Source organism: Condylura cristata, unplaced genomic scaffold (genome assembly GCF_000260355.1).
Source record: "Condylura cristata isolate star-nosed mole 26May11 unplaced genomic scaffold, ConCri1.0 scaffold00028, whole genome shotgun sequence".
Taxonomy (NCBI): Eukaryota; Metazoa; Chordata; class Mammalia; order Eulipotyphla; family Talpidae; genus Condylura; species Condylura cristata.
In genome coordinates this window covers 27,481,004-27,493,627 of record NW_004567129.1, presented here as the reverse complement: position 1 = coordinate 27,493,627, position 12,624 = coordinate 27,481,004, and the positions used below count along the sequence as shown (strand labels likewise).

The window sequence follows — 12,624 nt, the reverse complement described above, 5'->3', positions numbered from 1 at the left end:
CGCCACACCTCCTTTCCCGGGCCCAACCCCTTGAGCCCTGCTCTTGCCCCACCCCCTTTCCAGAACCCACACTGTAGCCTCTGGCCCCGCCTCCATTCTAGACCCCACCGCTTTAGCCCCCCTGACCTCACGTCTTTGCCCAGGCCTCACCACGTTAGGCCCTGCCCCGGCCTCCATTCTGGACGGCTCGCGGCCTCCGCCCTGCCCGCTCCCGCCAGCCACCTGGTAACCGCGTAGCCGTTCATCTGCAGGAACTTCAGCAGCTCCTGGGCCTTCTCTCGATCTCGTGCTTTCTCCTTGGCCGTGAGTGTGTCGTAGGGAACCAGCAGGGGATGGGTCCCACCACCTGGGTTGGCAAAAACTAGAAATCAGGGGGCGGGGGTGGGGGGCGAAGTCACCCCACTTAAGTGGCTCCTGCGGCTGAGAGTGTGCACTGTTAGAGGAAGGAAGGGGTGATAAGAGTAACCCAGACCTGCTTTCCAAGGCCATGGCTCCCTCACTGCCTCCCTCACGCTGTTTCTGTCGCCGACAGACGGAGGGCTCCCCAGCGTGAAAGCTGCTGCTCAGTGGCTCACAGTCCTAACCTCAAGACTCAGGAACCAATGGGGGGCTGTGGAGAATGGGGGTGTGTGTGTGGGCGGGCAGGCACCCTCACCCTTGGCCTCCAGCTCCTGCTTCTTTTTGCGCCCCCACGTGTTGTGGTAATTTTCTGCCAGTTGTTCAGCCATGGCCTGGGGGAGAAGGGGTGTATAGGCAAAGTATTAAGGCCCAGATTCAGAGGATGCCTCCCCCCCCATAGACACCATGCCTCAAAATAAAGGATCGGGGTCTCACCTGCAACTCCCGGGAAAGGGTCACCCCACTGAGGTCCGGGGGCTGGGGATTGTAGCCTTCTCTGGGGTCATAAGTCTTGAAGGACAAGGGAGAGTTGGGGGCTGGCGGTCGAGGAGTTCCCAGGAGCCAACCCAATACACACTCCCATCTGGCCCTGGCCCCCTCCCCTGGGTCCTCTCTTAGGCCATCTCTAAGCCACCCCTCCTCTCTGCCCTTTGCAGGACCCATGTCCACGCCCCTCCTTCCCAGACGGCTCAGCCCTCTCCTGCCTGGGCTCCAGGCCCTCCCAGTTTTCTGACCCCACCTTCATCCCTTGCCAGGAGTCCCCTGGACCCCACCTCCACCCCTCCTGGCCCCGCCCCTTATTCTAGCACTCCTCCCTCACCCCCCCCTCCCCTACCCCTTCCCCACCTGGGTGCTCTGGGATATCTTCCGTGTTTTCTTCTTCTCCATCTTCTCCTCTTCACCCTCCCTGGCCTTCTCTATGGTCCACTCCCAGGCAATCATGGCCTTCAAGGACTCCTTGATGGGCCAGCGGTATATTTCTTTGTCCTGGGTAGACAGGAGGGCGGGCAGTTGGCAGAGAAAAGTGACAGGGAGGCGCAGGTGAGCACCCCAGTCCAGGCTCAGGCTCACTGGCCTCTGGTGTCCCAGGACAGGGAAAGGAAGGATCCAGTTGGGGTTCACACACAGCTCTCACCTTGCAGTAACTGAGGTATCTAGATAAATTCTCATCGTCTCACTTTACTCAGAGAAGCTGAACAGCCAAGGATCAAACCCAACCCCTCTCACTCCCGACAGAAGGGACTAGGAGGTGGGGGTCCAGAGGAGGGCCCCAAGTTTAAGGGAAGGCCATGCACAGGGACAGGCACCCTAACCCACACATCCAGCCAGCGAGGCGGCCTCATCCTTATTTGTTTTTGCCTTTGCTCCTCTAGAGCTGGCTCCCTTGTGCCACTCGATCGCCGCAAACAGAATGGAGGGGACTTGGCATCCCAGCTGCCTCTACGTTTCTTGCCTCTTCATTAGAAATCTCTGGCTCTATTTTTTTTTTCTTTTAAAGATTTATTTATTCACATACAACTGGGGTATAGGCCAGAGATGCGGAGGGTGAGAGGCTTCACCAGAGACAGAGTGGGGAGCAGAACAGGCAGACTGACAAAGTACACTGTTGAGGGGAGCAGCGGGCAGGTCAGGAGAGGTCTGCCGCGCCATGTGGTCACCTCCAGGGCAGGCGGGGATCGAGCTCATACGGAAGTGGCTTTAGCTTCTCAGTGCTGTGCTTTAACCCGCTGCGCCACCAGGGAGGGCCCTCTGGCCCTATTTTTGAGATCCCCCAGATCATCTGTTCAGAATTAGGAATTCCCTTCCAGGCCATTTGATTCTTTCCTGGAGTTTTTCTCATTTCACCCTTTAAAGTTTATATTAAAGCCACCTTGCCAAATGAAGGAAATGAAACCGTGGTGAGGCTGTCTCCCATCGGCCTACCTGCCTTGGGCGCTATTTTTTTTTTATATATAATAGTTTATTTTTACATCATTTTTTGAACTTTTTCATCTCAGTTATAATCCCCGTGGGCTTCCCATCAGCCTTGGGCATTATTAAAGAGAACAAATAAGAATCCCATGTCATGGTCAAACCACCGTTGGCCCTTCCAGAACTATACATGGAACTGAGCCTCTGTGAAGGTCCCTTAGGGCTTGAGGAGGAGGAGGCAGGGGAAGAAGTTCCATGTACATGGATGGAACTGAAGAGGAGGATGCTGAGATAAATAAGTCAGAGGAGAAAGACAAATACCAGTATAGGTAGAACACAGAGAAACAAAGGGTCAGACAAAACCAAGCCAGTAACAAACCCTAGAAATCTGACTGCAAAACCAAGGCGCCAGAGGGGGTTGGTGAGTGAGAGGATAGAATGGAGGGGCCCAGTGGAGCATAGTGGAGGATTTTGGGGGCTTTGATAGTGGGCAGGTTGTGAAAATATACATTTGTAGAGGCTTGAACCTATAACCCCTAAAAGAAAGTGTTGCAAATAAATAAAGAATCCCTAAATTCCACGTATGATGCTGGACACTACCTATGCAGCCTATGTAGTCACCATCAGAACTTCCTTCTATTTCCCTGAGGCTCACACCCCCCTTAGCCCCCCAAATTTGGAGGTTTCATGTTGGACCCCCCAACACTGGGCCCCAAAGCTTGGTCACCTTTTCTGAAAAGGTCTTGTAAGGCCTCAGCATGGGGTGGGTCTTCAGCTCCTCGTCTATGTTCTCCCCGTAGGACCAGCTGTTCTGGATCTGCAGGTGGAGAGGGCACAGGTGGGGGCAGTGCCACTGGGGGTGGGGCAGGCTGCGGGTGGACAGCAGCCAGGGGACACACAGGGGAACCAAGGGGCAGAGGGCTGCAGAGAGGGCTGCATGTTCCAGGGAAATCTGGGCCTCAGGGGTGACATGGTCCGGTGGGAACTGGGGTCCCGAGGAAGGCCAGCAGGTAGGCCGCGAGGCCCACCTTGTCAAAGGCCCACTTCTCATGCGTATACTCCGAGAACTTGTTGATGAAGGAGTCAAGCTTCTCTGGGATGATCACGCTGTTAGGGGAGACCGTGGTGGTGGAGGTTGGGGCTGGCCCCTCCTTCCACCTCTGAGGCCTTTTCCCTCTCCCAGCCTGCAGGCTCCAACCCCTCTCCAGGCCTCACTTGAGGGTCTCCACAGGCCGAGGATCAAAGTTGCCTTCTGCGTCCACCGTGGCCTTTTTCTCCGCCTTGGATGAATACGAAGCGTCCACATAATCGGGGGGCAGAGCCCCTGCGATGGCGCACAAGCAGGGCATGGCCATGCGGTACAGCTCTGGGTCATATTTCTGGGGGGCCGGGGGGCGTGGTCATTACAGGTGTGGCCGAGCCTTCAAATCCCAGTGTTGGGACCTGAGAACTCAGCCCTCCAGTCACTAACCCACCTTGCCAATCCCCCAGACACAGGTACGGTCCCTTTCCTAGAAACCAAAGCCTCGGAACCAATCGGAACCCCATTATTGCCCCTCTCTGAGCCCCAAATGTGAGACTGATCACTTCTTCTAGAACATCCACATCAGAGACCAACTCAGATTCTCCTGGACTCAAACCTGCAGAACTGTCCTTCTAGAAACCTCAAGTTTGGGGATTTCAGACTGGTTCCCCAACTTTGGTCCCCAAACCCTCCAAACAGGATCCTTTCGTGGATTTTCCCTCTCCCGCCCCCCAGGCAGGGATCCAGACCTTATGTGCCAGGGAGTCAAAAATGCCCCAGAAGAGCTTGCGAGTGAGGTGCAGCTCCTCCTCCGAGGTGACCCCGAAGCTAGCCCAACCGGTGGGGAGGCAGTAATATTTCCAACAGCGCTCGTAATGGTTGGTGAGGAGCTGGGTGGGAGCCAGAGAGGGACACACAAATGAAGGGGGGGACACAGCAGGTGGCAGGCAAATGACAATCCAGGGATGCCCAGGGGTTCCAGTACTTTTTAATGACAGGTGTGGGTTATGCAAATGACATGCTAATAAGGAGGCCAGCATTCTATTGGGGAGCAGTCTGTGGCTGTTCATTATGTAAATTTAATATCCTAATTTAGAGTCAGGATGGGCTTTAATCCAGAGCTGGGTTTGTCTGGTGTTGCTTTACACAAATAAGCATGCTAATGTTAATTCACGGGCAGGTTGGTGTGGAAATGGACATATGGGTGGAGTGATTTTCGTTTATGGGAGTTACCACGCCAAACAGAAACACAGGCAACACCCCATGCAAATGTATGGTAATTAGGAAGCGGACCTCTACATCCGAGATGCAAATTAGGCTGATTTAGGTGTATTATGCAAAGCAGTCTAGTCAAACTATCTGAGCTGGGGGTATTCCATATGCAAATTAACACACAAATTAAAAAATAACAGGGAAGACAGTGTGCAAATATTCAGAGTAGCTGCGGCAGTGTTTATTCAAATAAAGGCTCTCATTTGAATAGGGGACGACTGGTGGTCTGGGCATAAGGATAAGCAGTAATTGAGAAAGTGGTGTGCCCCATGCAAATATATGATAATTTAGGCGAGGGCTGGCATACTTTTAGGCAAATGAAACACTAATAAGAGAGTATTAGCGGCAGCAGTGACGCAGAGTGAACTCCCCGGAATCCTAGTATGCAAATTAGAATGCTAAAGCGGTTGCTATGGGGATGCAGGACTCACTTTGGCAGGGTAAATGGGAGACCCCTGTGATAACGACCCCCTAGTCCGAGCACCCCGCAGAGGGTCTGACTCACCTTGAGTGGCATCTTGGCGAACTCGTTCAGGATGGGCACGTCGAACACCAGCCGGCGCAGCAAGTGCTGCAGCATGGACGGGCGGATGTACCTGGGGGCACAGACACCGGGGAGAGGCCGCTCACCTGGAGGCCCGCCTGCCCTAGGCCCGCCCCCCCCCACTCGGGGGCTCCCGCCCACCTGCAGAGCGCCATGAGACAGTCCTCGATGACGTCGCGCTGCGCCTTGGTGAGCGAGCGGCCGCGGGACAGGCGGTACACCGTGTGCAGCATGGAGTCCACCATGATGGCGCGGTGCTCCGTGCCCGCGAAGAGCGGCGCGCACTTGGTGATGAGCGGCAGCACCGCCAGGCACAGGTAGCGGTTCAGCGCCAGCGCCATCTCCGTGGTGCTAAAAGTGGCCTGGGGTGCAGGGTGGGGACGTCAGACTCCCTTTTGACCACACAATTCTGAGTAAACGATCCCGGCTTCTGGTCTTTCCCCAAACCTGCTCCTCGGACTGCGCCTTGATGACTGGAGGCTGTGCAGTTGCACGCCCTCTCCAAAGTGCAAGAGGCAACTGGGACACCCTTTCACCCACACACTGTCCTGCAGCCGTCCAGCCTTCCTCCCTAAGTCTCTGTTTGGGGAATATTTTCATGCACATCCCACCCCCAGCCTTACTTCATGTGGCCCATGGATGCTTAAATATGTCATCTCCACTCAGGCAAATCCACTGGCCACACCCGGCGCTGCTGTTGTCTCCCCTGCCCGAATGGACACTGAATGGTCCAGCATCAGCTTTGTCCACCTGTCTCACACGCCGCCTTGCTTTTAGTGGGGCTGTCTGGATCAGGGCGCAGCATACTCTATTTGGCTGACAGGTCGCAGGGCTTTCCTTCTGCAGATGTCCCTATTCCTCCCTCCTCCCCACCTTTCCTACTACTTAGTGGCTGGAGAAACGGGGTCAGCTGTCTGGCGGGACTGCCTGCACCTGGGCTTTGGCTGGCTGCTTCCTGGTGGTGCCAGTCAACTTGCTCCTCTGCTCCTGCACTTCTGACAAACTGCAGTTATGGATTCAAGTCTCAGGCTCCCTTCCCCCGCTGACACTCCCAGCTGCAGCTTCCCCCTCCAGCACACCGCCCTTCTGCCTCCTCCTCTGCCACCAACTGTGTGAAAATCAGCCACATTCACTGTCTCCCATGCCGGGCCCAGCTTTCCCCACCCTCTCCAGCCTCCGGTGCACTACCTCACTGCAACTGCTCGGGGAAGCCACTCCCACATGGCTGAACCAGGGGTCTGTGGTCAGCACCCCCTGACCCTGGCCTGTTACTATCGTGCAGGGCTCTCGGGGTCTCCGTGGTGACGCCAACCTGAGATGCTGGCGAGTTCCACCCCCCCTCCCAGAACTGTTTTTCTCGTCTGTTTTCCATCTTGCCGGTGGAGGTGGGAGGAGGAACACACGTGTGCTTTTGGGCACACACAGACGTGCCGGCTCGCGGTGCCTGCAGGCAGGCAGGGCGGCAGGCTGGGCAGGCTGCTCACCGTGTCCAAGGAGGCAGCTGCCCGCATGTCGGGCAGGAACCCCACATCCAGCACGTGCAGCAAGAAGTCCTGATTCTCGATGCCGTACACGCGGTCCAGGAAGAGCACCATGGATGCCTTGTGGTCCGGCACAAAGGATGCCGACATCTTTGGCTGTACCAGGGCCCCATCTGTGGGCAAGGAGGGCAGGGATCAGGGATGCCCTTGGGACACAGGCCCCTCCCTGAGCCTCACTCTCCGCACCTTTGCCCAGGGTGGGGATCTGTAGTGGGAGGCTGATGATGCCCACGAGGTCATCCAGGGGCACGAGGGAGCGCAGGATGGCGCGGATCCGCAGCGCCTCACCCTTGCCAGCTTGGATTAGCTGGGGGAGGGGTGCAGATGTCGTCAGGCACACCTCCCCCAGTTTGGTCATGTCTCCTTTCCAACCCCTCCAGACAACAGCAGGCAGAGCCCCACTTCTGGTGGAGCTAATGGTAGCATTCCCAGCCCTGACCCCTCTGTGCTTCTCCACTGAAGCCCTGACCACCCCCGAAAGCTCCCCACTGGGCTGTGAGCTCCATGAGAGCGGGGCCTGGGCTATCTGGGTCATGGTGAGTCCCAGCACTGCCTGCTCCAGAACCGCCCACATGGGGAATGCTCTATCAGAGGTGCTGAGTGCTGCAACTGAGGCTCGAGGTTGGCACTGCCTGCCCTCTGCACCGGGCTCCGGGCCTCACATGCATCTCTGGGGCACAGCGTCCCAGCAGGTCGATCAGGGCGGCGTAGAAGGACATGATGGCGTGTCCCAGGTGCACACGGTTCTCCTCCGGGGGCTCCTCGCCGAAGCTGCAGGGACAAGCGGTGGTGTTGGGGGCAGGGTGGGGAGGACAGTGGCGCCACTGGGGCTGAGGGAGACTCACTGCTCACGCCGCCGGTCCCTGCGGACGCCAGGGCCATCCCGGGCCGGGTCCTCGGAGATGCGGATGGCCTCTTCAATGGCTGCCAGCAGCCCGGAGCCGCCCTCGCCCCGCAGGGCGGGCCCAAAGCACTCGGGCTTGCGGATGAGCAGCCGGACCACCACGTTGGCGTTCTCCTCCACACTCTCACCTGGTCACACAGGCGGCGTCAGGAGGCCGCGTGAGCCAACGCCCAGGGCCCTCCTTGGGGTCAGCCCGGGGCCCAGCACCTCGAGGGTTAATGGCTGGCCCCATCACCTCCAGACCCTGCCCCACACCCGCATGGGGGAACCCGGTGCAGGTCTGAAGCTCAGGATGTGGGCTACTCCCCAAGGAGGGTTTTGCAGGGTGACCCCCACCCTCCCACCTGCGGCCACCACCTCCTCCTCACCGTTGACAAAGACAGCGAAGCGCAGGAAATCCAGGTAGTGTTCGCCGCCACAGGGGTTCCAGCCAATGTCCGGGTACCCTTTGGCCAGGAGCATGGGGCAGCTTTGGAGGCCACAGCCTGCCAGGTATGACACCACCTGGGGGCAGAAGTAGACTCAGCCAGAGGCCAGACCCACCTGGCCATCCCCAGAGTTTCACAGTCCAAGTCACCCCTGAATCCCTATTCATTGTCCACTCTCATCTCCCACCTCGACCGTCATACCCATGGGTCCCTGCTCCCCCGTGGGCCCCTGCTCCCCCAACCCTGTTTTTGCCCCATTCCAGACCATCCACACTGCCCACTCAGAATGGCTCCATCAGCAAGTGCCCCAAGGGCCAGGGAACAGCCAGGCCTCCTCCCTCCACACCTTCTCCAGGTCCTGCTCCTGTAACGCCAAGGCCAGCTCGTTGTTGTCAATGACGGAGGCGGCGGCCACGTCCAGGGGCGTGGAGCCCTGCATGCCTGCAGGGGAGAGGCGGTGAGGACGCCCTTCAGAGGTGCAGCCCACCCGCCTCACTCACCCCTGCTTGTCTCACCTCCTTCAAGACGCCCTTCCCTTTGCCAGCCTAGCTTAAGGGCCTTCCCTGGCCTGTGCTTCCCAGTCCCAAGTCTGCCCACCCTGGGCTACCGATGGCTGAGTGGCTCTACCTCCACACTCTACTGTGAGTGCCGGCGGCAGGGCCCTGGGCTGTGTAGGTCTTTCCAGGCCTGCCTGTCGCAAGGCTGCACTCAGGGTGTGCTGAGTGTTGGCTGAATGAGTGAGCCAGCCAGCACAGAAGTCGACTCTAGGGGCAGGCTCTGGGCTCAGGGCTTCTTACCCAGGCCGATGCCACTGTTCTCCAGCAGGTAGCTCAGGTGGTCAAACATGGAGCGCTGGTTCTGCCGGCTAATGCGGCAGAAGTAGCAGAGAAAGCGGCAACAGCTTGTCACCATCTTGGGGAAGCGAATCTCCTGGGGTGGGCGAGCCGTCAGTGTCTGCCCTCTGTGGCCCCCTCCCCTGAGCCCCCAGGCCCACGCTGGCCACTTACCTTCGACTCACCACCCCCGAGGACATTGACCATCACCTCCATGACAGTCTCATGCATGCCCAGAGCCCGCATCAGGTTGGGATGCTGATAGAAGACTTTGTTGTTCATGATGTTTCTGAGGACAGACAGGTGCAGGACGTCGGGTCCCCAGGGGCCGGGTCACAGCCGAGTCCAGGGAGACCCCAGACCCTTGGGGGAGCCGAGCCCACCACTGATGACAGTCAACTCTGAGTTCTTACTCTGTGGCCACCACTGCCCCCCCGTACAGATCTGACCTCACCCAAACCTGGGAAGCAGGAGCTATAATTATCCCTGTCCTGCAGGTAAGGAAATGGAGGCACGGATCCTAGGAGGATCCCCTAGGGCAGAAGGCTTTGGGGCCTGGCCCACAGGAGGTGCTCACTGCTGAGTGAACGAGGCACGCTTGCTACCCGTGACAGCACTAATCCCGCCACGGCCCCGTGCATGAGCTCACTGCAGCCGTGTGGGGCCTGTGAGGCGGATGTAGCCCTGCCCCAGCTTGGAGGCGAGGATGCTGAAGCTCAGAGGGGAAACCTCGTGCCAAGGGTCACCAGTGAGTATGAGCTGTGGCGTGGGGGTGGAGGAGAGGTGAGGGCAAGGGACGTCACCCCGGGAGAGGGGCTCGCTGCTGGCAGGAGTGTATCACCTGGGGATGGCGCAGAAGTGGGGGAAGGAGCCATGACTGGATTCAGAGAATGGGAACTGGGGGTGCTCCCCTTCTCTCCCCCCAGGAACGCTGAGGCCTGGAAGGGGGTGGCGGGGCTCAGCGGCGGGACCTCACCCAATGCTCTGGATCATGAGGTTCTCCTCCTGGGGGCCCATCTGCACGATGAGCAGCGACCGGATCTGGCCCAGGCACTCGAGCAGGCTCATGGTGTCCTCCATGGAGGACGGCGAGATGGTGTATGCCCGCGGCAGGGCGCGCAGCAGCTCCCCGAGCCCGTCGTACTGGCGGTGCAGGAGGCTGAACATGGCCCGGACCAGCTCTGGGCTCTGCACAAAGTCCTCCTGGGCCCAGCGCACCACCGTGTGGGACACCAACTCCTGCAGCGACTCTGAGAAGGGGACACACGGCTCAAAAGTAGGGCCAGGGCCTGGAGCCCCATGATGCAGACGGGGCCTCTCTTTTCCAGGGGCTGCTCGGTGACTGACTGCACCCCACCCTGCACCTGCCAGCGCTGCTCCCCTCAGCAGTGGACTTCATCAGTCGGCCTGTTCTGGTGAAGCCTCTCACCACCCCTGCACCTCTGGCCTGTACCCAGTTCTGAATAAATAAATAGATCTTTAAAAACATGACAATGACATCAAAATAACTCTGGGTTTTAGTTCCCTGTTGATCTCCCTGCGGCTCGCCTGCCTTATTTCCAACATCCACTCTCTGTCTCCTTTCCTCCCAGGCCATTCCCTTCCCTGTGTTTCTGGAAGAACAGAGCGAGGCCTCCTGTGTCTCAGGGCTAGAAGACATTCCATGCGCTGGCACTGGACGACGGTGTCGATTCATGACACGTTAACCCTGCCCTTCCCCAGTGGGCCTGCGTCTTCTGGCCTGTCTCCTGCCCTCTCCCCTTTGCTCAGTCTGCTCAGCCACACTGTCCTCCACACACACACCAAGACATGGGCCTCCCTGGTGGCCTAGGGGTTAAGTCTCAGCACCCTCGCCGCTGCGGCTTGAGTTTGAGCCCAGCTTGCTGCTTCTCGGGAACTGTCTTGGGCCCTGAGGCTCCGAGCACAGCGCTGCCCACCCAGCCTGCCCCTGCCAGGGGCCACTGTGCTCACTGGGTTTGCTCTCCTCAGCGGGAGGCTCCTCCTCGGGCTTCTCTTCTTTCTTCTTTACCAGCCGCACTTTCTCCAGCAGGCTCATCAGGCGGCTGCCCAGCGTGGCCTCTTCCTCTGGTTCCTCCTCTTCTCCCTTCAGCTGAATTCCTGGGGGTGGCCAGGAAGCAGAGGGAGGCTTTCGTTTCAAAGGGCTTTGCTTATTGAGTTTCTTGATCATTTACACCTTCATTCCTCTGTTCCTCATTCACACAGGCATACGTGGGGCTTTCTATTGATGTCTATGTTGGTGCTTCTACATCTGTTCTTCGATGTGCTTCTACATCTGTTCTTTTGTCTTCTCAACTGGTTATTGTAAATATGTTCTAAGAATTAAAGGAGGGCCCTCCCTGGTGGTGCAAGGGGTTAAAGCGCAGCACTATGAAGCTATCTGCAGTCCCCGCTGCACGAGTTCAATTCCCGGCCAGGGAGATGACCCACATGGTGCAGCAGACCTCTTCTGCCTCACCCACTGCTCCCCTCAGCCCTCCCTTCAGTCGACCTGCCTGTTCAGCTCCCCACTCTGTCTCTGGTGATCCTCTCAACCCTCCACACCTCTAGCCTGTAACCTAGTTCTTATATGCATAAATAAATATTTTAAAAAACAAAAACAAAGTTAGAGTTGTAAAATACAATAATGGGACTTTAAAAACATTAGCGCCTGAGCTCTGAAAACCAGCAACAGTAAAACACCTGAGAGGCACAAGACCCTATTTGAGCTGGTAGGAGAAAGATACAGTGAGCCTGAAGGTAAGACATAGAGACTGTCCAATCTGAAGAGAATGAAAGAATGAAGAAAAAGCAACAGCGCTCAGAAGCCATCAAGTGTACCAGTATAGGCACAATGGGAAGCCTGGGAGGAGGGATGAGAAAGGGGCTGAAAAAAATATTTGGAGAAATAATGATCTATTTTTTCAAATTTAATGGAAAATATTAATCTACACATCCGAGAAATCCAGCAAACTCCCAGTAGGATGAGAGCTTCACAGCTAGATACAGCCCACTCAACGTGTGTGGCACAATCTGGAAAGCCAGCTAGAGAAGCACAACTCCGCACGTATGTGGGCACCTCAGTGAATGATCAGCTGACTCTGATGAGAAACAGCAGCAGGCATGCGCCGACCTGCGCCAGCCAGCCGCCTCCCCGCCACTTCACCCTGTCATTCATCCATCGAACCTGCCTGTAGCTTTCACCTACACATACACCCACCCAAATGTCCATATAAACCTACCCTTCCACTCACCATCCTTCTATTCACTGACATATTCTTTCCTTCCTTCCTTCCTTCAACCAACTGATGGTGACATAGCAGCAACCAGCCAGCCAGCCAACAGTCACACAGCACCAATACTGTAGCTGTTTACCATCAGGACATCTTAGGGGAACTTCAGGGGAGGTGTCCAGGGAGTGTGGGCGAGGGTGGGGGGGAGTGCTCTGCGCCCCTCTTCTTACCACAATGTGCCAGCAGGTCTTGATGAAATGTCAGCAGTTCCTCTCTGATGTCCTCAGGGAGGGGACAATCTTCCTCATTAGCACCATCTTTGAAGTGCAACAGCATGTTGATCTAGGGGAAGGTCAAAGTTTCCAGTGAGGGCAGGAAGCACCTGCTGTGAGTCCCTGTCAAAATGTGAGTTAGTGAAGCATATCTGGGGGCAGGAGGGTGGGGGGGGGCGCTAAAGGTCACCCAGGGATGACTCCGAGGTCAGGCTGGGTATCAGAGGTGGGAGAGTAAGACGCAGGGCTATCAATAGGGCCAGAGG

At 57.3% G+C, this 12,624-nt stretch overlaps 1 protein-coding gene across 1 annotated transcript in view; it reads right to left on the bottom strand.

Annotated features, from left to right (window-relative positions):
• Positions 1–12,624, bottom strand: part of RYR1 (ryanodine receptor 1 (skeletal)) — a 97,012-nt gene that overhangs the window by 46,176 nt on the left and 38,212 nt on the right. Inside the window, exons 35-55 of the mRNA XM_012730493.1 lie at positions 12,317–12,428; positions 10,828–10,974; positions 9,833–10,106; positions 9,031–9,145; positions 8,821–8,953; positions 8,370–8,464; positions 7,964–8,099; positions 7,537–7,723; positions 7,354–7,462; positions 6,878–6,998; positions 6,635–6,804; positions 5,292–5,512; positions 5,112–5,202; positions 4,084–4,224; positions 3,526–3,689; positions 3,339–3,417; positions 3,038–3,127; positions 1,246–1,386; positions 835–909; positions 656–731; positions 223–346 (exon numbers count right to left, since the gene is read on the bottom strand). Of these exons, the coding sequence (XP_012585947.1) occupies positions 223–346; positions 656–731; positions 835–909; positions 1,246–1,386; positions 3,038–3,127; positions 3,339–3,417; positions 3,526–3,689; positions 4,084–4,224; positions 5,112–5,202; positions 5,292–5,512; positions 6,635–6,804; positions 6,878–6,998; positions 7,354–7,462; positions 7,537–7,723; positions 7,964–8,099; positions 8,370–8,464; positions 8,821–8,953; positions 9,031–9,145; positions 9,833–10,106; positions 10,828–10,974; positions 12,317–12,428 (2,801 nt within the window). The remainder of the gene's footprint in view (positions 1–222; positions 347–655; positions 732–834; positions 910–1,245; positions 1,387–3,037; positions 3,128–3,338; positions 3,418–3,525; positions 3,690–4,083; positions 4,225–5,111; positions 5,203–5,291; positions 5,513–6,634; positions 6,805–6,877; positions 6,999–7,353; positions 7,463–7,536; positions 7,724–7,963; positions 8,100–8,369; positions 8,465–8,820; positions 8,954–9,030; positions 9,146–9,832; positions 10,107–10,827; positions 10,975–12,316; positions 12,429–12,624) is intronic.